This window comes from Bufo gargarizans, chromosome 11, assembly GCF_014858855.1.
Source record: "Bufo gargarizans isolate SCDJY-AF-19 chromosome 11, ASM1485885v1, whole genome shotgun sequence".
Classification (NCBI taxonomy): Eukaryota; Metazoa; Chordata; class Amphibia; order Anura; family Bufonidae; genus Bufo; species Bufo gargarizans.
The window spans coordinates 56,884,962-56,910,900 of record NC_058090.1 but is presented as its reverse complement, the minus strand read 5'-3'; the positions used below and the strand labels follow the sequence as shown (position 1 = coordinate 56,910,900).

Sequence of the window (25,939 nt, the reverse complement as noted above, 5' to 3'; positions counted from 1 at the left end):
AGGCTGGAGAAGGCTCATCTGCTATGCTAGGTCCTATATCACAGGAAGAAAAGCAATTACCATCATACCTTCAATTCTCCGTGATACAAGGAAAGTCAGTCTAGAAAACAAACTGGGTTAAGAAGTGACTTTGTCTGGACTTGTGAGAGAGGCCATAACAGATATCACTTTAGTGTTCATGACCTCCTGCCATCTAATTACTCTTGTCACAATAACTTGCTTTTAAGAATGCCTATACCCCTTCAGCTAATGCATGGAGCCCCAAGGCAGCCATTTAATTACTAGGCGTTGCTACATACATTACTGAAGGGGCCGGCAAAGGGACATATCAACTGAAAAAATGTCCTTCATAATCTCACAAACATGGACTCAGGGAGTAAGTTTTAGTAGAACAAAACAGCAGAAAGGGGACTATGTCATCTAGTGGTCTTGGAAGTCTCCAGTGCAATGCAACCTATAGGCCAGCTACTGTAGATACACAGTCCTGGTGACCTGGCAAACGTGGAGACCAGAGAAAATATTTCTGTACAATAGATAACACAACCATATACTACAATACCAATGGTACTAGCACTAGAAATACTTTTATATGCCCTGTAAAAGGGAACCGGTTATGTCACTTGCAGACCAAGGTACTAGATATACACACATGCACATCAACTGATTTATCAGCTGATGATTGTTTTATCACCTGCTGGATCCAAGCCAGACATGTCTGTTGGGAGGTTTGATAGCGGAGGGACAGAGACCAGTGTGAAGCAGCCATAGGAGCAATCCCGTAAATCTAGGAGCCCAAGCAGAGAGTGATACATCTGAAAACACTGTGCATTAACCATACTCCAAGCCCCAACCCATGAACTCTCACTCTGCATGAATAATTTACCCTCTCTTATGCTAATGGGATCATGAAAGTCTCCCTCCGTCTTTAATGCATCTATTCTCAGCTTTTAGTAACAGACCCCACCCGGGGAAAGGATCACAGAGTCCGCTCTAGTAGAATGAACAGCACCAGGGGAGTATCAGTGATTATGTACATGGAACCGCATGAAAACAAGCTGCGTGGTAGTGGGTGCCTGAAGCAACCTCTCAGCAGAGGAGAGAGGAGCACAAGCAGCCTAAGAAGCCCTCTACAGCGTAGACATGTCTTATCTGGGTCTTGCCTGCTCTGGGAGTTGAAAAATAGGGGGGTGGTTTATGTCAAATTTTTTGACATGGAAGTGATGCAAGAAAATTCCAATGTAACTGCTTCTTCCTTCTCCTGGAAACAGGATCATGCAGTTGGCTGGGAGTTACATGTGTTAGGCTTTATTAAAGCCCACATAGAGGAACATCTAGTTTCCAAAATGACAAAAGGTTAACAGGACATCTAAGACCATGAACTCATGAACATAATAATGTTAGAAGCTTTCTCCAGGTTTCTCAGGCTGCTGTAAAATGATTTGAATCTATGTTTTGCATCTATGGATGTCACCTTTGTGTCTTTCACCGACCAGATGAATGTGAATGTAACCTTGGACACTAAAAATGGGCATAAATTATTATACGGCTGCGACAAGAAGTATCACCCCCTCTCCCCTTGTGTCCATTTCACTTTCAGTTCATGTAGTAAAATATTTCCAATGAATTCTGAATGAACAATTGAATGGAATAGAAAAACAAAACAATTAAAACCAACACAAATACGTAAAAATTAAAAGAAAATGTAAACGCTGACAGTGAGACAAAGCAGATGGTTAATAGATGAAAAGTCATATTTCGTTCATCTAGCCTTGTGTATATAGCTAGGCCTGAAGGATCTGTTCTACAATAGGATTTCACTCTGCCGCCTATTCTCCTGTTATCTGCCGGCCATTTTCAGGGTCAATGGGCACTTTATTTTTAATTCCATTAGTCGACTCCCCTCCACCCAACTCACAACTTTTACAAACAAAACAAAGGAAAATGAGCCATTAAGAGGGAAATATCATGTTGAAATCTCATGTTAGCCTGATGACTATTCCCTGCCAGGCTGCATCCTTTGCATTCGGAGGAATTTAATAATCTCATGTGATGAAAACGGCTTGTGAAAGTGTTGTGAGCAGGAACACGGCTCTCCTGACCTGTGTCCATGGAGCTCAGAACTTAGTGGCGCGCAGAGCAAAAAAACCACTAGGCCAAAAACAGCTGGCTGACAAAAGCTATGAAGCAGCAGGGAATGCGGCGGCTTTATTGTTTATCTTTTGTTTATGAGGCTACATTCAAGTTTAATTATACCTTTAAATTAAGGTCTAACAGGCGTCAAGAGAATTCTTCTTCCACAAAGAAAAAAAACGGCTGAGAGAAAAGGATCTACGTGTTCACGACACTGTGGTTTCCAAGTAACTTAACATATAGAATTAGAGAATGTTTCACTCCTCTCGCCGGATCTGTGCAAAGTTAATTAAAGGAAATATTTATCTGATCAATAAACCGCAAATAACTAAAAGACAGTTAATTTCCATGGGAAGGCATTGCATTAAAGGGGCCATCTCATGAAGACAGCTCCGTCCATATGCCCTGTTACATCATATGGATGTCATAGAAGGTCCCCTCGCTCTAAGCCTCCCAGCACACATAGCCACTCTTGAGCAGTCTGGATGTCCACCATCTAAAGTCTAGTTTACATTTTAGATTTTTGGTCAGTGACTGTGAGCCAAAACCAGGTGCAGGTCAAAAACACAGAGCAGGTAGAACCATCTCCCTTGTTTCTTATCTTTGTGGAGGCTCCACTTCTGGTTTTGGCACACAATCACTGACCGAAACACTGACTTGTGAACTAGGCTTAATACCGCAGTATTAGTATTAGGTATACAGTTTGGAAGGGTTAGTCTCCGATTAGACAATTAAACAATTGCAGAAAAGCAGCAGCAAAAACCTACATGTGAAAGCACCCTAAGGCTACAGTCACACAACGTTTTCAGAACCATTGAGGTCTATTGGTCTATTCACATGGCGGTCAAAAAATAGGACATGTCAGCCCCCATACAATTGAAGGGGCTATTTGTAACATCTGTCTTTTAGAAAGCAACAGTAAAAAAAAAGTCTATTATAAATTGGCCATTTTGCCTTTTTTAAGGCCTATTTCACACGGTCAGCATTTGGTCAGTATTTTTGCATCAGTATTTGTAAGCCAAAACCAGGAGGGGGTCCAAAACACAGAAGAGGCACAAATATTTCTATTACCTTTTCTCAGCAGGTTCCACTTCTGGTTTTGGCTTACAAATACTGACGCAAAATACTGACCACATACTGAGGCCTCATGCACACGGCCGTATTGCGGCCCACATACAGCGGGTCTGCAATACACAGGCACCGGCCATGTGCACCCCGCACCATGGATGCGGACCCATTCACTTGAATGGGTCTGTAATCTGGAGCTGCACTGCAGAACGGAGGCACGGAACCCCACAGAAGCACTATGGAGTGCTTCCGTGGTGTTTCTGTCTGTGCCTCCGCACCGCAAAAAAATAGAACATTTTCTATTTATTTACGGTGCGGATGGATCATGGGCCCATTCAAGTTAAATAGGTCTGGATCCGTCGCAGATGCCGCATGGATGGAGTCCGTGCTTTGGGCCCCCAATGTACGAAACAGTCGCACGACAGCCGTGTGCATGAAGCCTGACTGTATGAAACCAGCCTAAGGCCTCATGCACACGACGTTCCATTTTTTGCGGTCCGAAAACCGCGGATCCGCAAAAAACTGAAGCCGCCCGTGTTGCCTTCCGCAATTTGTGGAACGGAACAGGTGCCGGCAATATAAATGTCTATTCTTGTCCGCAAAGTGCGGACAAGAATAGGACATGTTATATTTTTTTAGCGGGGCCGCAGAACGGAGCCACGGATGCGGACAGCCCAGCAGCCCAGTTGAAGTGAATGGGTCCGCATCCGAGCTGCCAAAACGGCGGCTCGGATGCGGACCCAAACAACGGTCGTGTGCATAAGGCCTCATGCACACGACAGTTGTGCTCCGTTACGCAAAACGGGGTTCCGTTGTTCCGTGATCCTTTTCCGTTTTTGTTTCCCTGTGTCTTCCTTTATTTTTGGAGGATCACCAGACTTGAAGGAAAGTAAAAGAAAGTCTAAGTCAAGTTTGCCATGCAACTGATAGGAAAAAAACGGACGCGGACGCAGATGACAATCTTGTGTGCCTCTGCGTTTTTTCATGGACCCATTGACTTGAATGGGTCTGCGAACCGTTTTCCGTGAAAAAAATAGGACAGGTTATATTTTTTTGACGGACTGAAACCACGGATCACGGATGTGCATGACAAACGGTGCATTAGCCGAGTTTTCAATAGACCCATTGAAAGTCAATGGGTCCGCAAAAAATCACGAAAAACGGAACAACGGACACGGAATATGCATGAGGCCTAAGCCTGACTGTATGAAACCAGCCTAAAGGCTATTTTTGTAATGGTTGTGTGAATGTGGCTCAAGGCAATTCCCCATAAAAAAAAAAAAATCTGTAGAACCCATTGCATCTTGGTCTCTACTATGTCCTCAGGCACAGACGTGACCACTAATATGGCCATCATTACAACTTTCACCCAAATTTGCCTGATTCTTGAACTGCAAATATAAAGCAATAGATATAAAGACAAAATAAAACTGCATAGCTAGACAGATTTGGTATTAGGGGTTCTGTAGAAACCAGGAGATCACTTTGTTTGGCTTTGCAATATAGGTTGTTACTTTTGGAAAATTGGCAGTGAAGTAACAGCTATACCGGAGAAAGCGATGAGATTTTTAATCAACTTTGAAAAATTTGCATTCAGGCGTCTGGTGTATATCCAGTATACATGCTTGGAAATACTCCACATATCTATAAACTCCTATTTGCCCAAAGTGTATGTGTCTTATTGACGTGGTTGACAACACTTTTCAATTTAAAGGAATCCCACAAAAAATTAAAAATATGCTACGTTATAGGGTTTTTTCAGTGGGTGTCAATATGAAAGGTTTGCAATTTTATAACGTAAAGTTGCATATGTCTGGGCGATATGTTATTATTTAAAGGTAGCAGAACACTACAGTATATATATATATATATATATATATATATATATATATACTGTATATACACATACTCACACCAGGGACAAGGTAGGAATGTAACGGAAGAGCTTACATTCTAAATGTATTAAGTTTTCAGATAACTAAATGGCTGCAATCTGCTGAGATTGTGCTAATTAATCAAGTCAACTGTCTACGGCTGTGGTCAGTGGGTCATCTGCACTACTGCCATCCTGATCATCTCGCTGTATTGCTAGGTAAAATAATTACAGGTTCCCAAGCGACAATACAGCACGTATTATGGGCATATAAAAGACAATATCACATTTTTTTTATTGTGAAAACAGCCTTTCCGTCGTACTTTTATGATGTTATTCATTTCTATGCAATAATATCTAACTAGCAAACAGCAGCTTTATGTCTTCAGGAGCTCACACTTACATATGTCAGTCTCCATATTGCCATATTTAGGTTTTGATTTACTGCAATGTTCAGAAGCACCTTCAAATGCTGTGCTACGGGTTGTTTAGGCCTGTGCTTCATGGATTTGTCTATTAAGCCTGGCCAGCAATGTAGGATGTAAGCCTGATGTGAACTGAAATATTTAAAGGGACAGCAAGGTAGATATATAAAGGCATAAATCTGTAAACGATGAGTGTTACTTGTCAGGCAGTGAGGATCTGGGGGTCTAAAATCTACAAATGAACATCTATGCACCGAAAAAAAAGATTTAAAGCAATCATCAAAACCCCACCAAAGAATGTAATATTGCAAGCAACAATGAAAACTGAAGTTGAATTTATTTACTGCAGAGAAACCCAGATTTTGTTCACTGTGTGAGATGGAGCGTTCACAAAGAGACAGCTGTTTACACTTAAGGAACAGTGGAGGGTCCAGCAGTGAAGGGGTGCCTGCGATTCCAGGACTATGCAGTTGCTGTCCCAGCCTGTCTTGGAATTTAGTCTATGCCAAAATGGGGGGTTTTCCTACCGCTGTGACACAGTTAACCCATTGTATTCCATGGTTAACCCAGGTGGAAAATTTGGAAAGAAAATCTTGTTTGTCTTGTTTTTTGGTTGGTTTTATCTATGTGCATGGATAATTAAAGTAATCACGAAGGTCTTGAGATGAAGTGAGGGTTGAGTCTTGGAGGCTGCTGTCTTGTCTTTGAGTTGACTTGGATTAGTCTTAGTTATAAGTATGATGTGCTCCAGTTGCCATCACACATCTATACTGTAGACTGCAATATATCCAATGACTATGGAGGCCACGGCTTAGCTGCCTCCATATCTATTTCCTATTGGTTAAGTGAAACCCTGTTTTGGTGTCAAATCTACCTCATCCACCACAAAAGTAATGTACAATGAAAGAAGGACAAGCTACCCTTATCTCCTACCAGAACTGGTAAAGTGAGGCCAACAAGCCCTGGGCCCGCTGTCCTGTGATGGTGGAGTGTGGTCATCCAGCACTAGAGGGAACTTCTTTGTAATTTTTCCTTTGGGGCTCTAATTTTGTGGCCTCTCTATTGTAATTAATTTCAAATGAAATTACTGTAAATATGTTTAGTGCATGCAATAGAACATTTATGATAAAATTTAGACTAGAGTGAGTATGAGTATGGTCCCAGCATGACTGTGGCAGCTGAAGAACTAATGATGGATGAAGGTTTGGGGCCCCTCGTAGACGACTGACTGTAAGTGGAGCTTGTACATGGTTACAACAAATATTTCACCGAATAATAACACAAATAAAGAACTTGCAGCACTGGTGTGTGAATAATGTGCTGGAATCCGATGTGTGATCTGTGTGTGAACCCTCTGGGCAGTTCAGCAGAACTTGTTCCTGAGGGTAAAGAATTCCACTGCCTCCCTCCCCGATATCCCTATCCATCAAAAAGAATTCTAGCACTGAACTGTTAGGAGGAAACTTTTCCATCATGCAGATAACTGAGGTCTGAATCCACTTCTAGTGTATAGATAAGTATGATATGAAGAAGTATAGTGTTATCATGCTTACGTGATGTTGTAGGAGATTTATGTCTTTAAGGTGTAAACTTCAAGAAATCCAAAGTAACCTTAAATTATTCTTATCAAAATTTGGGGACTCCTGCAGTCTTGGCAGAGGAACATCTCTGGGCCTTATGCATATCACTTACAGCCTTGAGAGGTGGTGGCCCTTTGCTTCACTGCACCTGCAAACTAGCGGAGGAGGACCTAAATGATTAATGTCAAGTCTCAGAGGTGAGAACTAGATTTTCGTCTATACTTCAAACACAACAATCATGTTCAACAATGTAAAGGGTTGTTTTAGGCGGAGAAAAATCAAATTATAGTTCACCTTTGTTTATTCCAAAGGAAGGTGAGTGATAAGAAGACCTGGCACAATGCTTACTACAAAGCCATCAAGACGCCTCCACCACATTAACAGCAAGCAAGGCAGGTTAGAGAGCATGAGAGGCAATGCCGGAGATGACCTCCTTATTCTCCTCCTCCATTTAAACCTCACAGTTTGCTGCTAATATCCTATGTATGTGACGCAAAAGAGAAGGTAGACTTTACTGTCTGTCAGCCATGCTCTTCTTGTAACCTCAGGGCCTGGGATGGGGCACACAACATACGGATGGGAAGTTCCACACACAACTAGAATGTTCCAACTGAGGATTCCAAGCAGATGAGATGAGCTCCAGAGTTCAGAGAGTCTCAAAACACGACCGAAAAGGTCAAACTGTACAAAAAGACAACAATGCTAGGCGAAAAGCCTTCTTCACAACCTATGAGTATACCATAGGGTGCCCATACATGACAAGCTGAGCCGGGGCAGAATCCAGGAGACAGGCAGTCAAAGCTGTGAAAATTATCTTGCAGTCAATTCTTTTATTGTCAACAGATTAAATTCAAATATATGTGTATGAATTTGAGTTTTAAGATCTTTGCTTGTTGTCAGTCAATAGGAACCTTTTGGCTAGGTTTACCAGTGACTGAAAATCCAGCAGAGAAATCGTGTGATGGTCGCGTAGGTTCATGGCTCGCTACACTAGATGTAGTATCAGAGCTCTCTCTTATAACAAGTCATGAACCTTGTGCTCATCACAAGGACAAATTTTCCCAGAATATAAATAGTGAAGGTTTCGGTTCACGGACAAGAAGCAGATATCATTTAAAGTGCAAAAAAATGTATTTATCAAGTAAATTAGAAAGTAACAAAACTTTTCATTATGATAAAATTTAGGCAAATTAGGTAATTCCTTGGTAAAGTGGCCATGTTTGCTAAAAATGCAAACCATCACTGGGCCAGTCAACAAAAAAACGGAGATTGCAAAAATCTCCCCAGCTCAGCAACCACAAGTTTACCCATATTCATACTAGAAGCACTAAAAACAACATATTCCGGCATTTCTAGATGGCCCATTAATAGTGACTGTGACTGTGAGAATCCTACTATGATAATTAATAGAAATAGGTGAATTATAGGCCCTCAACCTACTACAGTATCACAGCCAGGCAAAGCAGAAACCCTGCCCTACAAAAATCACATTTAAAGAAGCCAGTTGATGTATGATAAAAAAAAAAAAGAACTTAAAACCAGCAGGACTAAACAGAAAGCCAACAATGAATGACGATGGATCTCATATACACGTACCATAAAGGGGGGTCCTACCTTGTTCACTGCTGTTGTCCCCACTTTGTGACGCGTGCCCACCACTGGAAGGACCCGGCGTGCCCGCTGAATGCGTAGATACTGCGTCATCGTGATCTCTCCATGAGGCAGGATTCTGATGATGAACATTTCCATGAAGGGAAGGAAAGAAGAGACAATAATTGGAGTACATCAGGAAAGGTGAAGAATCCACAACCACCCCACAGGGTGCAATACGGTCTGATTACAAATCTTTCACATCTATCCAAGGATTTATGGGACCTGCTGAAAGAGAGCTGCTGACTCTCCTGAAAATTTTCGTAAATAATCAAAAAATTATAATTCTGGATCATGTTTTCTTAGAACGATGTGTATGAATAAATTGATAAGTGCCAGCATCAGACTGTGTAGGGACACATCCCTTTCACAAGAGGAATATTAATACCTAGCTGTAAATGTAGTAATACATTTCCAAGAGGAGTAACAGAGGAATAACACAGCTTAGAGTTATGAAAAAAGCTGGTCTAGTATTCTTGGGAAATGCAGCTATTTACTAAAACATACATTCTAGGAGTAGCGACAAGTCCTCGGTAAAGGGGTATTCTGGTTATTTCAAGTTATCACCATCCTGTGGTTAGGGGATAACTATTAGATTGGTATGTCCCTACTGCCGAGACATGCATCGATCCCCACAGGCCCCACGAAATAAATAAAGCGGCAGGTCGATTCACCTGTATGGGACTGCCAGAGATAGCAAAGTACAGCACGGGGCCTATAGAGATGAATGGAGCATCAGTGTGTATGCCTTCTGTTCATTTTGTAGGCTCTGTAAGGTACAGGGCCCCCATTTTCATGATTGGTTGGCGTCCAATCAACCTAATAGTTATCCCCTATCCTGTGGATAGCGGGTACCTCGAAATAACCAGAATATCCCTTTAAATATTATTCTTGAGCCTCTAATAATCAAGCAGTGAGGGTCAATACAGAAATGCTATTGCTGTGATTTCTATGGGACATAGCAAAAAAAAATAATTAAAAGTTTATCATTTACATACATACAAACTACTGGATGCAAAGGAATTATACACAATCTGCTGTCCCCCGTGATCTGCTATTTTAAGGTGGAAGATGCAGATTGTAGTGCTCCTCAGCAGGATTGCTGACATACAAATATCTGCCCCCCCCCTTCCCCCATGAGTAATACATTATGTCACGTACTCCTAGTTCTGGGATATATGTAACATTTTCTGTGGATTTAGGATGCTCATGTTAGGCATATGCTATCTTCCACACCATTGTATCTGCAGGGCATTATGAAAACTAGATAGCTGCACTATGGCACCTTACACGTCTTTGTACAGGCCATTTGTTGGATGGGCTAGCCAGATGGCAACCAGACTCCTCCTTTTCAGCATATGACGTCACACAGATATAAAAGTAAAGCAGATGCTACGTGCATAGTGACAGAAGGAAGGGCACCTAACATTCAGACTCTTCTATATCACACCCAACAAGCACCATGCCTCTCCGCAGAACATATAATAGTCGGGGCATAGGTGTGAAATAACTACGATCAGGCTGCAAATGCTATGCAAAACACAGATTATAGACTAAAGAGACCTGGAAGTGTTATTCTAGTCAATTGCTGGCTCCTACTGTGTTAAGGGCCAATGTCCCCTGCTGATGGGATACACAATCACAATCCTATTGAAGTAACTGAAATGTGACAGAGCAGAAGTGAAAGAGAGTGTGACAGGAAAGGAAGAGACAGGAAAGAGGAAAGGAGACGCACTGCAAAATAGCGATATGATGAAGGCACGTAGGAAGATGCCCCCGGTCCCCCCAGCTTTATTCAGGGCACTGATTGGCAAAGGAGCAGTTTGCCCATGATTGAGATATGTATATATATATATATAAATATATGCAAAAAATGACAGCACCAGAAAACATAAAAAGAAAAAAGCGAGATGCAAACCCAAGGGGACTTGACAATTTGCCAAAAAAGCAAAGCAATAAGTAAAAAAGGTCTTTTATTCACCCATGTGATCGCTATGAAGACCTTTTATACTTTTTACTGCCTTTTGAGCATGCTTTTTGCTATGTATATATATATATAATCATTGTATACAGAAATTGGGAAGATTATAGAATATACATACTCTACATTTTCTGGTGCATTTTACATCATTATCTGCCAAATTTACATACATGATGCGTTATCCAGTTTATAAATCCATTTTGATATACCCTATCAAGGAATGCTGACTATAGGGTTCTCCTTTTTTACGATCCTTATCTCTTGGTGATTACAAAGAGCGTCTCTCTCTGGAGGACTTGTATCACACAGACAAGCAATGGATTTTAATGAGCGCTGTGTAATGTTTCATTTTTCCAGTGGTGGCGCTGCTGGGAAATTGAACACTCACAGCCAGATCTCCCCACCGATCACTAGGGGGATACTCTATAATCAGCTGATTGTCAACACGTAGGGATTGTTCAAAGTGGGTGACTTATCACTAAGCGCACAGTGCGGGGATTGTAAAACCTGTGATATAAGACAAGCTGCTGATATCCTTCACATTTGTGTATGGACATGTTTCTGGAGGTTCCAAGAACTGAAGTACAACTGGTGAGGGGGGACACAATATTTCTCTGGGCTTTCTTTCAGTAATTCCAGTGGAGAACACTATAGTCCCTACCCAACCTTAACTGGCCCATAAAATACAGTCATACACATTGTATTTTAACTGTGACACCCTTCTTTCACTGCAGCCGTATAGCCGTGTCTACCGTAACAAGGAGCAAGGTGGAAGCATTCCTCAAACATGTGGAACAGCTGCCTTACTTGTCACCTGCTAATAACCCCCTCTAATTAATACCCTCTAACGCCCAGCATCCCACCTCCCACCCAGTGTGAATGCAATCCTACACTCCTAATAATGCCGCCAAAGGGGCCACAAAGCTCCATGACAAGAATGGCATCTGCTCTTGGAAAATGAAGGTAAATTATTACACCAGTGACAAGACTGGATTTCTATCGGATCGTTCTCTAGTAATTATATATGCCCAGAAAAGTAACTGCACCAAATGTAAAGAGGTAAGTCTACAGCCACAAAGGAGGTGCACTGACTATTCAAGAACCACATCTTAAGGGGAAACGTAATGTAATTTTGAATTTCAAGTTACAAATCTACCGGAGACCTTAGTTTATCTACTTCTAGCATGGAATGTAGTGCAGCGAGTGAGTCTACTATAGAGTCAGCTCCATGCAATTCAGTAACAAAACAACTAAAAAGTGCAGAAGATTTACCAGATAAACATTCCAATACAAGAGCAATGTCCGTGAGAGAAGAGTCCTAGCTTCAGATTTTTATTTTGCACTTTCACTTATTGGAGGTTATTTATCAAAGACGAGCATTTATACTGGTCTTCAATATCCCCCCCCCCCCCCCCCATTTCCCTCTTACCAGAAGATGGGTTTAATTTATGATGAGGCCTTGTCCTAAATTAGGCTCATCCTCTAGCTCCCGGAGTAGATTTCAGTCTTCATTTAGTGAATGTGGTAGTGAATGTGCCGGGGGTGGTGGTCTTGCCCCCCGACTCCCTATTTCAGAAAGTGTTGCGATGGTGGTGTACCAATGCCACCTGTACCTAAATTTAGGCGCAGTGGTGTTCAAAAAGTTACAAATCACAGGCTTACACATTTTCTTTAAGCCATTTTCTAGTGTAGGGACTCATAATAAATGACCCCCCATTGTCTATACAATAAATCTTACTGAAAATGACCAACAATCAGCTGATGGAAGGACAATCACACAATCAATTTCAGTATATTGAATATCTATTAGGTCATGTTTGGGGCCTCCATCAGATATTTTACCAAAAAGAGTGGACAAAAAACGTCCCAACTTAGTTAGGTTTGGTTATGTGCCGAATCCAGCGCTTCTGTTATTTTCATTGTTCTGCTCCTCAAACAGGGCAGAACAGCAGAAATAACTAGTGGTAATGTGAACATGGCTTTACATTGATCAGAACATGTACCAAATGCTGTTCTCGGTCAGGGCACTGGCCAAAAAATATGTTGTGCAAATGATATAGTTTATATGTGAGTAGTGAACATCAAATATGTGACAGTTCCTCTGGTCATGGCCACATCTTGGTGTTGGATATAAAATAGTGACACCCATAAAAACATTGGGATGAAATATAGAAATAAAATACGGAAACAGCATGGCTCCATGTAAAATCCAAAATGACCCATCAACACACAGGAAGAACAAAGAAAGCCAGCTCTTCAATGCTCAAAACAATGGGGGTGGGGTGGTCATAAACCAGGGGCCCGCAATTAGGAAGATAAAGGGCCTCTCTTTTATATACATCATGGAAGGTCATATATGAGACACTCCAACACACGTGAAGGGATTCAGGATAAATTCCTAGTTACAGGAGATAGATCTATCACTCCCTGCTGTATACAAAGATATAAATATGTAACGCTCACAAGAGGTGATCATCAGCTTACTGATATGTAAAGCTGTAGGCAGGGTGCACATGGTTTAATAATTGAGGATACAAATGTGGATTTCCTTCTCTAATCTGATTGTATTAAAGAGAAGAGTTTCCAGGTGAAAAGCTGAGAATATTGAGCAGCCCAATACAAAGCGGATGAAAAAGACATCCAAGAAGCAAGGTCCCCTGGGAAGGCATTTTCTATTTGCCGGGCCGCAGCCCCGCAGCTGATAATGCAAGTTGTAATTAATATAAAAGCAGGAGACAATATGGGAAGAGCTTGTACTTGCACTGCCACAAGAGATCTCTCTGCCTACAATGTGTTTCTCATTTACACACCAGCCTGCCCCGCAAAACACTACTTTATCAGAACACTCTCCCTGGGAAGGTTAAAAATTGATTTAGTAACATCATTGGATATTGCTAAACCTACAGCGGTGCACAAAAGCTACACGATGCGTTTCTATCTTTTTTTTTATTTTTTTTATTAAATTTGAAAATGAATCAAACAGTAAAAAAAAAAAATATATATATATATATATATATATATATAAATAAATGATGTAATATACTAAAATAAAAGTATATAGTATACTACATAATACAAAAAATATACTGTAATATAAATATATAAATATCAACATAACTATAGAATATAAATGTAATATACTATAACTGTATACTATACCAATAAATATACTACAATATAAATATAAACATAATATAGAATATTATATAAATACATAATATTCTAAAATAAAAGTATATAATATATTATATAATACAAAAATATACTAAAAGTATTTTATAAATGGGAAAACAAAGTACAAACACAATAAAAGCAAATAGAGTGTACAGGCCTTCCAGCTAGTAAATTAGAGTCTTCTTCAAGAGGTTTTTTTGTGTCACTTTTGCTACATGAAATAATCTCTGCAATAAAATACTGTGCTAAAGTCTGAGAAATCTTAGGGCCAGATCCCTACAGAATTACTACCTGCACCTAAGTATTAGAAGGCATTTCTTTACAGTAATATCTGCCTTACAATAGGATGACTACACTACCAGTATCTATTCCTTGTAGACTCTACCACCAGGGGCACTGGAGCCATGATGCCAGTGTAAATGTGGCCTAAGATGTGTTTTTCATTATTCTTTATGTCCAATGATTGCGGCATATTTGACATCTATGCTCCAGTCCTGCGAATCCAATGTTTTATGATCTGCATGAACTTAACAAAATGATCCATCACAATGTGCCGAGCTTGCTATGTACAAAGTCTATGAACGTGCTATAGGGTGAAAGGCTGGAGTCGTTGCTGTCACCTTCTCTGTGCTGGAGAGTGCAGGGGTTTCAGCTTCCTACTATAAATGGCCATCATGTATATAATATAATGTGAGACCATCTTGTTTAATATAAATAGGTAACATAGCTTATAATTTGTATGCGTGGGAATGATATCAGCAGCTTGGCCACTCGCCATCCTGCAATGGCTGATACCAGAGAACGACAGTATGATCTATATTCAGTGGCACATTATATGCACATGGCACATATGGGTTTAATGCTTGTAGAACAATGGTATATGCTACGGGCCCATACTTCACCTCTATGTGATCCCACACAGAGGTATATAGAGGTTTTTTCTCATGCTTTATATGGAATGAGAGAGAAAACAACATTGTTGAATGTTCCATCACATGGCATATTACAGATGGATCCTCGTGGAAATACAGATATAGCATATGATGAAGGGGTTCTCCGGGACTTAAAGTGTAACTGCCGTTCTATATTTATTAGTGTAATGTGTAGGGGCAGTGATACTGGCCATGTTTGTAATATACTTTAATTACTGAAATCTTAGATTTCTATTAGAAAATTGCTCTAAAGTAGCCCATTTTGAGCCTTAGCAACGCTCCTCTGTCTTCTGTTTACATAACTATGAAGACTTGCTAACACTGACTGTGTTGTGTAAACAGAAGACAGAGGAGCGTTGCTAAGGCTCAAAATGGGCCACTTTAGAGCAATTTTCTAATAGAAATCTAAGATTTCAGTAATTCAAGTATATTACAAACATGGTCAGTATCACTGCCCCTACACATTACACTAATAAATATAGAATGGCAGTTACACTATTGATGACCTATCCTTAGAACAAGTCTTTAATATTAGATCAGTGGGGGTCTGCTGATCAGCTGTGCCCAGGAGCTCTGGAACAGGAATTACACAGCGCCACACACCGTGTAGTGGCCATGCCTGGTTACTACAGCGCTGTGCCCACTCACTTGCCATCCATGAGGCTTGTATACACAGTTGCCAACCAGAATTTTCTTTTTTTTCTGGACAATTTATCACAAAATCATGGATCGGCAATGTTTTTTATAGACAAACTGGAAAACTGTAACAAATGATAAAGATTATAAGTAATCCATGTCTATAGCTCAACATACTGATAAGATCTCATTACCAGCACTTACTGATTAGCTGTAAAATGATAATAGTTACCACCAAAATAATCTACTCAAGTACTGCCAGCCTCAGAAAAATCACAGACACATCTATTTTGTTTTTTACTCACACAGGTCGCCTATTTTTACGGACTGTCTGGACGGTTGGCCACCCTAAGTATATAGCAGTGGCGCTGGACATTTGACTCTCGGTTTCATAACAATAAGTCAAGGAGGAGTCGTAATCAATGAAGTTTTCTTAGCTCACAAGAGAAGAATAACTACTGTAAGTGTCACTGTGTCCCTGCAGTATCATACTGTGTTCATTACGTTTTGTGCACACACAGGCAGGCTGCAGACATACGAATTAGGAACAGTCATGCCAGATATAGACAATTGCGGCTTTTTTTTCTCATGGCATGTCAGTATTATACATATTTACTGTCTAATTGACATCAGATGCACAAAGCACAATAACCATCTCCCAATTCTCACCCCTGCACCCTGTAGGATTTATATTAAAGATGTTTTGGTAATGGTCATCGTGTGTGTGGCTAGGATTATTGTCACCTATATACATGGGACTATGCATCGGTCAGTAAGGCTTTGTTCACTTCACCGTTTCTCCTGTCCGTTCTCTGGCTCCGTTGAGGAGCAGGAGAACGGAAAGGATGGATTCTGCAGATAACTGAGACCTAACTGAGCGTAACGGAGCCTAAAGACCCCGTAGACTATAATGGGGTCCGTTCGGAGCCGGAGAACGGAAAGGAGAAACAGTGAGGTGAACGAGGCCTAAGGCCTTGTTTACAAAGTGACAAGACCAGTAATGGAGACTAAAGGGAGGAGAATTATAACTACTTCTACTTCTTGTCTTTAAGCTATATCTATCTGTCGACATGTCTGTCTATCTATCTCATACGTCTCTATCTACCTATCTATTATCTATCTATCTATTCATCATAATGAACGATGCCAATCAGCCTTATGAGACCTCAATGTACCCTGGTATGGAGACATAGGATTAACTTTAGGCTAGTTTCACATCTGCGACTGTCCGCTCCAGCAGGCTCTTCCGGTATAGAATAGCCTGCCAGAGCACTCTGGATCCAGCATTGCCGGACCGGACCCTTAGGAATCCGACCACTACCCGACAAATATACCGGAAATCGGTCGGAGACAAAGAACGCTGCATGAAACTGTTTTTGTCCAGCCAATTCCCAGCCTGTACGCCAGAACAGCTTGCCGGAGAGGTCAGGCGCAGGTGTGAATGCAGCCTTACCAATACTTTTCCTGTGTACTGTAGGTGGCCAGTTATCCGAATCATTGGAACTGCTACATGTAATCACCCTTCAGACTATATGGGGGTCCTCTGTATCACATGAGTTATAAGGCAACACGTCATGTGAATAACTTAATTGCTCTGGATCTTCTCTATACCCCCAGTCACTTCATAAAGTTCTCAGGACACAAAGATGAAAGACCTCCCATGTCAGGACTCTGACTAACACAACTAGCATGTGTGCGCTTTACAGCAGTCAGCCCGGAGCAAACACCCAGGAATTCCTGGCAAGTCCAATTCTGCGCTCATGCAAGCAACCTACTACAAGCTGACTTTATACCGGCCGCGCCGGAGTGCGGAGCCTGTGAACACAGCCTCATGCGCTCCTGGAATTATTTACATTCCTCCCCTAAACAAATCTCCAACAGGTCCTGGATTGTGCTAATGAATTAATGTCCAAACCACAGCCTCTGGAAGCATGGCCAATGTGACCGTCCGTTCACGTATAAGCAGCAGTAGAAAACCACTTTCCTATGTTTTGGCGGCCCTTAACCTGCTCTTTGAAAACTACAACCCCCAGCGTGCTAGGCGTTGTTTAAGGTTTGTTCACACATGCCGTAGCCTTTCACCCCCTGCAACTACAGCAAAGCCTTATGGATTAGGGTAGAGAAAGTAAACAACTTCTGTGAATGGGGTTGTTTCTGCAGCATGTGCGTGGACTTCTGAAAGCCCCACTCGGATTTGTTGCAGAAGTTCCTGCAGGACATCTGCCGCGTGTGAATATAACCTGAGCATGTAGACTGTTGGCTGCAGTTCCCAGATGTGGTAGTGGTGCAGCTCTTTCCCATGCCACTACTGCCACCCTTCAACCAAGCTGGCATTTCTGAATATCTGAAGCCGTACACGGTATTACTTAGCTGCAGGTACCGGAATCATATACCAGATACCGACATAATATATGGATTATTTTGCAGCCTGAGACCTTTGAACTTGACACATTCCTGCAGTTGAGGCATCAGGGAGGGGAGTCATGGAGGGAGCGCTGCTGGGGAGGTACAGTGAGATAAGGGATGGCTGCAAAAAGAAACAGGAAAGGCAGGGAGAACTCATTTCTTCAATGACCAAACTGGACTTTAGTAGAAAAATAGAAAGTGAATGTGTATTAGGAAGCCTCTTGGGACAAGAATTAAAGGAGTTAACAAGAAAGTCATTCGGTAGTTTAATAAATGAAGAAATCTATGATGTAAGCCTCCTACAAAGTCTTTGAATACAAATACTGTACATGGTGCTCTGTGGACACCGTCTGTTATATTGTGATTTCTCGCCAGCTCTCACATAAGGTGAGTGCTGAGGAAAGTTGGACATGTTGCAACCAATCAGTTTCCAGCTTTCATTTTTCCCACAGAAGGTCTGAAATGAAAACATGACCTGATTGGTTACTGAGCCTCTTCTGAAAAACAACTAGCATCAGCACTGCCCATAGCAAACTATCAGATCGCTTCTTTCATTTTGGAACCTGTGGGAAAAGTGAAAGCTAAAGTTTGATTGGGTACTGTGGGCAACACTGGCACTTTTTTTTTTTGCCAGCGCTAGTTATTATTATACGTGATCATCTGTGGATCATACCAATTCAGATCTACTTCAGGACACCATTCATGAGGGGAAATCTCCCCTGTACAGTGTAGGCTAATCTAAGATTATACCAAATTACATCTACTTCAGGGAAGCATTCATGAGGGGAGATCTCCCCTGTACATTGTAGGCCAATCTATGGATTATACCAACTTCCATCTACTTCAGGGCACCATTCATGAGGGGAGATCTCCCTTATACAGTGTGGATCATATAAATTTACATCTACTCCATGGCATCATTCATGAGTGAAGATCTCCCCTGTACAATGTAGGCTAATCTATGGATCATACCAACTTATATCTACTTCAGGGCAGCATTCATTAGGGGAGATCTCCCTAGTAAAGTGTAGGCTAATCTATGGATCATACCAACATACATCTCTACTTCAGCGCACTATTCATGAGGGGAGATCTCCCCAGTACAGTGTAGGCTGATCTGTGGATCATACCAATTTACATATACACCAGGGCACCATTCATTAGGAAATATCTCCTCTGTACAGTATAGGCTTAATACAACACCAGCTCAGTTCCAGAATTGTTTTCATTCCAAAAATGAATTTTATGTAATCTTGTGTCATTTTTGGTTTTTATGTGTTTTTGGGTAGTCACAATAGTATACAATGTAAGGCTTTTTATGTGTTTGCATCCATTTTATTAACCTCTTGTGGTGTGGAAAAACTATTGATATGTATAAATTTACAAATGAGTACTTCCTTTAATAGAAAATGGTGGAACATAATATTACTAGTTTTCCTTTTTCAGATGTACAGGAATAGGGATCTATAGTCATTCCCCTCATAGTAACATAGTACATAAGGCCAAAAAAAGACATCTGTCCATCCAGTTCGGCCTGTCATCCTGCAAGTTGATCCAGAGAAAGGCAAAAAAAAACTGAGGTAGAAGCCAATTTTCCCCACTTGAGGGGAATAAAAAATTCCTTCCCGACTCCAATCAGAATAACTCCCTGGATCAACGACCCCTCTCTAGTAGCTATAGCCTGTAATATTATTACGCTCCAGAAATACATCAAGGCCCCTCATGCTCTACATACCAGAAATTGAGCATTATGGGCATTTACTTCAGCGGAGAATATAACTTCTGTCTATAGTATATATCTTCCAAATGTAATATTCTTTTACAAAAAGGGGTCATGTTTAAAAATCTAAAATCCGCCATTCATATGTTGATTTAGTGGCAACAGACCCCAAAATAAAAGACAAATTTAAAGAAAAAAAATACACAAAAAAAAGTAATCAGCCACACGTCTGATCATAAACATTTCAGGACTTGATCAGGAGGAAGGTCTATATACTGGTCCTCCCTAGTGTACATATATAGCATTACTGGATTATATATATATATATATATATATATATATATATATATAGCGCAATTGCTTAAGCAAACTTCTGAAACTTGTCAAATCTGAGATATTAAAAAATAACTGTAGCACAAAGTAGAAAAATTACAATTCACTATAAAGCACAACAGCAACAGTGTCGGACTGGGGTGCTGCCTAGGCCCCACCACTAATATTCATTCTGGGGGTCCACTACGCAGATACATGCAAATATTACCTGCTCAGAAGCAAGACACTTCAAGATGATTGATTATGGGGGTCCCTGCAGCGACTTCAAGAAAGTGGGTCTCTGGGGAAATCAGATCTAGAAGTCATCTCAGCCAGATGATGCATCTATAGTAACATAATAAACTGGGTAGTTTGTTGAATAATCTGCCCAGTCTTTGTATGGACACATAGACTGGTTGAGATGCTGTATGTATCACAAGTCAGTTTAATGTAGCCCACTGTGTCCTTCTCCCATACCATGTAGATTGTAAGCCCTCGCGGGCAGGGCCCTCTCTCCTTCTGTACCAGTTTGTAACTCGTCTTGTTCATGCTTATTGCAATTGTCTGTATTATGTATGTGCACCCCTTATCCTATGTACAGCGCTATGGAATGAATGGCGCTTTATTAATAAATAATAATAATAATATGCCATGTATAACTTGCACAGGGTGTGGGAAAATAGGGGCCCACCTCATTCAGGGGCTCTCCGGGGGATTTACCTGTACCTCTGAGCCTGATAGCACAATACAATAAAACCAAAGAAATAAATTAGTATCTAAACCACAATGAACAATGAACTTTTGCCAAGTCAATCAAAGAAAAGTGCAATGTATACAATGTATTCTGTAGACAACATCTATTTCTATAGGGAACGTTCCAACATTAAATAAAATAGTTGCAGAGAAAGTTATGCTGCAATGTCTAAGTGTATGGTACTGTAACCTGGTGAGAGGAAGCCCATCTACTTGGATTACTCTGGCCGTAATATATCACTGTTATGAGAGGTTAATATATTTTATATCTACTGTAATGAAGTATTACCTTAATAGGGTTTAATAAATGGCCTCTTGTTATAAATTTATTATGATAGGTATTACTTGAAAAGTAAGCACAATGTAACACTCAATATAAAGATTACACCCTACACCTCAGAAAAGGTCACCGCAAGGTAATAATTATCAAGGAGCCTTACAATATATATATACAGAGACGCGCTTGTGCCACATTATGCCTCAGACAATGGCAGGGGGGTACCTGTGCTATAAAGGTGATGGGAAAATTGCCACAATTTTACTGTTGATGTGATAAATCTAACAAAGACATGTCGGCCATTATGCCTCATATACATAACTGTAGGTAAACTGGATGGAAAGAACATTTGTACGTGGTGTCATGTGCTACATGTTCTCCACTTACGGTAAGACATTTTTCTACCTTTGCCATACATACTAATCCGTAACCTCTTCCTAGACAAAAAATATTTTTAAACACCCCCCCCCCAATATTTTTACAGGTGCCATTATAACACCCTAAACTTTCCAGGATCTCAACAACTTCAATTAGTCTATTGATGCAAAAGGGTAAAAAAAAAAATAATAATTTGTATTTATGTTATTAAAGAGGTTTCAAAAGTTTATACTTGAAGAAAAAACGTAAATTATGAAGAGCGCAGTGTAATATTAGATTAATGTGGCTAAATAATGTGTACTTGTTCTTTTTAAGCTATTATGTAAACGTTGAGGGTTTTTGGACTGTAAACTATGAGCATTTTTATGACCACTATTCTGCACCTGAATAAACTTGTCTGACAGTACCAAACACACAGACAATGTCCATACAGGGGAGGAGGTAAGGGGGGCATAGAGCCCATAGTAACTACAGCCGGAGCTCAGTGGGAGGCAGGGTAGGGCCCCCAAGTGTCCGGAGCAGTACACTGGTACCATATCATGTACATAGGGAGATAGAAAAACAGTTTCAGCTTACAAACTAACTGGCTTTAATAGGCGTTTGGTTCTTTGGCCTACGTCTCCATGCACAGGAACTCTACAAATAAAGGCAATAATAATATTTATTGTAAGTTCAGTCGTCACATAGAAGGATCCGATGGAGCATTGTAACCTCAGTAAGTTCAGCCCAGGGCGCTAGTGATGAAGTTGAGAACCACAACAAATGGCCGATGTCTATTAAGGTTTTTTGTTTGCTGGGGCATTTGACATTCACAATTTGCACGTTTTGCACAGGGATCTTTTACATACCATTCAATAAAAAAAATGTTGCCAGAATGTGGCCCACATTGTGCCCCAGGTACAGCAGGCTTTAAAACCACTGCAATCATTTCATGTTTGCTTGCCTCCTTATGTATCAATACTTGGGAAATGTGGTGTAATCAGGCCAATAAGTCTCACGGTGCACATGCATCATAAATAGGCCTTGCACCATGGTCCGAGACATATCCACACATTTAGGTTTCTGCATGCAGTTTTTGAAGCCAACGCCAGGAGCTAATTAAAAAAAGAGGACAAGTCTTATCTGTCCTTTAGATTTTCTCTCTTTTTGAGATCCATTCCAGATTTTGGCATTTAAAACTGCATGCAGAAACCGGACAGTGTGGTCGTACCCTTATATAGGATTTGTAAATTATAACCAAAATCTATTTAAATATAAAAAAAATTAAATTGCAGTAAAATCCTAAGTATTCAATGTTGAACTTCTAACCTACAAATCTAAGCCAGACTCACAGAAGTGGCAATTCTGAAATTCCCTCACGCTGTTTATTAAAGACTCCATTACACAATAGTGCAGAGAGGTTTATACAGACACAGAAATAAGAAAAAGAAAATGATCAAAAAACCTACGGCGCTTTTTATGGTCATAATATATGCATGTGTGGTCACCTCAAGTGATAAGAAACCACTGCAATCTGCAAGAAGAGGTGCTACTCTATAAGGTGAATAGGGAAAAATGAACATAATATATTGATTGTAACAATCAAAAACTTAAAAGTTCTCTAATTGTTTATTTCTTTCATGGGAGACATACATATAGTGTTCATTATTTGAGAAATGGTTGGGCACACCTGTAGCTGGCGCAAACAGAGGGCATTTTAAGAATGTATTTAATAAGTGCTTTACTTTCTGTTTCGCAGAAGCAAAGTTAAGGCAAGAGCAGCTGCAGAAATTTTGCCCAAAATGCACAAAAAATGTAATGGAGTAAATTTACTGTCCGCAGTGAACATGTCCTGTCATTACAGAAGACCCTGAGTCCAGAGATAATTCACTATCATCTCAACACTTCTACATTATACATGGCCAAACCAACCGGCCTCAGACCCTGTGAACTTTTTTCACTTGACGCTACTATAACTTTATGATATTTTATCTGTATCAATGATCGGGTCCTACTGGCCTCAGTTTACCTCCACGAGGGAACACATATTGTCATCAGAGTAAAGAGATTTCACAGGGACCAGGGTGACACAATCGCCCCTAGTAATAAGACAAACTATACATTCAAAAAAGATGGAATGGGAAGCACACCAAATGTATTTCGGGAAAGAAAAAAAAATTCTGCAACACTTTTCATTAACCCAAAATGCAATTCAAAAAGTTTCAAAATGTCAACCAATTATTGCATTGTTCAGCAGAGCAAATTCACCTTTCCTGACCGCCGCACCTAGAGCAAACCTGACACAGCAGAAAACTGTCATAAACTGTATAAACACCTATCAGCTTTGTATGGAGGGGAATGATGAATGTAATGCTTGACTTCCTATGTAGAATAGGGTCTTGCTTAGGTCTGTTGCTGTCTGCCTGTTGTGGAACAGCAAGTCTCAGCACCTCCTGCTAGGGTACAGCCTGGCAAAGCATGGCAGGACATGTAGTCAACCAGGGTATGCCTATGACTAAGTCATCTGTGTGAAACAAGGCATTTGCTTGAAAGTATATGAAGCATAACATTGCATGGTGTGTGGATTATATAAATACTGTGCATTTCAAGTTATTGTGACTCGCACCATAAAGATGAAAATGCCTGATGTGTCGCGTTCAAAGAGCTAGAGCTTAATATATATATATATATATATATATATATATATGACAAATAGTCCAAATGAAGTACTAAACCGATGAAATATTTAAAAAACTATTTTAAACATTATTGAAAAAATAATTTAATGTAGGAACGAGAAGCTTTACACTTTGGAGGCCTCAGTTATTCCAGCAATCAATTTTGCATGTTAATCCCATTCTTAAATATTTGATACTTAGTTGAAGAGGTGTAAGTTACCCATTTCTTTAAAATTCATTGTTTTAAAGGCAATTAATACGGTAACAGCTTCAATGAAGAGTCAGACAGTGACTGAATGGCTAAATAAGGCCTGAAGAGCCCAAGAGTGGGTATATGACTGGCATCAGTAGAGAGCCTCCACATTTGTGAATATGTGTGAACGAGTGACTAAAATTGTTCTGTGGGTCTAATAATACCTACTTATGTGTTACAATGAGTGACCACAATTACACTTTACAACACGATTACAACTGTGACATGTTAGGCCATATATGCTGGTAGAGAAACATGTCCATGGTCTCCTGCAGATTTTTATATTTTTATATTTTAAGCTACATTTTCATCTATAGATTTACTATGAGCATCAAGTACAACCCTATAGATGTCAGGTCCGGTGTGGTGCAAAAATGCTACCAAACTCAGTACTGTCTGATACTGGTTACACCAGTAACAAGCTTTACTAATCACATAAACATATAAGAGGGAAGCTATATAAAGACACAGGCAATGGATAAGTCCACGTTCACATACATGTAACCATATTGAAGTTAATAATAATAAAAATAAAAAATAAAGACTATTTTAAAAAAAGTATAAAATATGAATGGATTTTTAGAAAATATATTGAAGGAATCCAAAACCTATCAACTGCAGGACAAGACAGGTCACTTTGTGTTATCTGATCTCAAGCAGTTAATTTATGTAAAAATTCAAGGAGGTTTTTAATACAAAATTTCTAAATAGAAATAATTTTTAATGGGGCTTAAATTTCATAAAAGAACAAAAATTATTTATTACTGACCAGTGTTTTTTTTTATACAAAAGTAGCATGTTGCCTAAATATTAATCTAACCAATCACAGGGCTGTCTAATTTGCATTCAGATAACTCAGAACAGTATTTAAATATTTTCTGATATATTTGAAAAATAAATATATATATATAATGTATTTTTTAAATGATTACTATTTTCAAGTTTTCAAGAATATTTGCTTTATAATTGACTTACATATTGGGTGTTCAAAACAGAAGTGGACTACTCTAATTTGTATTGTATTTTATGTTTTTGGGGACTAAAAAGTTTAAATGGAAACTAAAAGTTTGAAGAAAATGTAATTGTCTTTTATAGTATAGAAGGACGTATCAAAAAGTTACATTGGTGAATAACCTGGTCACCTAAATCCTGCAGCTAATATGGACTATAAAGGTCCCTTATTACCAGGGAGCAGAGTAAATTGGCTTTAGCTGTTGCCATCTGTTAGACCCTTAACAGGCTGGGTGTGTAATCCACTAAGAGGGACACCAGCTCCCAGACTGTACTGGGAAAGGAAGCTGGACTTTACACAGGAGTGGGGGATGTATACATGTACAGCAGAATATATATACAGATCCTGTCTATTGTTCATCCCTCCAACCTTTGGCAAGTAACACACTAGACATGGAAGACATGCCTGAACCAGAGCAGAGAACAAACATGCCAATGTATACTGCTTATGCAGGGGGCCATGAAAAGCACAAGCAGGTCATGGTGTGCAACTTACAGTGCACTCTACATGGGCTTCTCAGAATGAGCAGGCCACCATGGAGTTCATATAAGGCATAGTTCACAATAGCTGCCCAGCTCTGGGCTGTAAATCAGTTAACCCTCTAAACATAGTCAGCACAAATGAGTGCAAATCACGTGGACTACTAGAGCAATCACACCCCACACAATAATAAACTACAACAACCATGGCAACACAATCAGCTCAGATGTCCATTAGCACCA

The 25,939-nt window shown here is 40.1% G+C and overlaps 1 protein-coding gene across 6 annotated transcripts in view; it reads right to left on the bottom strand.

Annotated features, from left to right (window-relative positions):
- The window catches only part of MEIS2 (Meis homeobox 2), a 117,214-nt gene that overhangs the window by 85,202 nt on the left and 6,073 nt on the right, over positions 1 to 25,939 (bottom strand). For all 6 annotated transcript variants that reach the window (XM_044271877.1, XM_044271880.1, XM_044271878.1 and 3 more), the window contains exon 7: positions 8,691 to 8,805. In XM_044271877.1, coding sequence (XP_044127812.1) covers positions 8,691 to 8,805 — 115 coding nt within the window. The remainder of the gene's footprint in view (positions 1 to 8,690; positions 8,806 to 25,939) is intronic.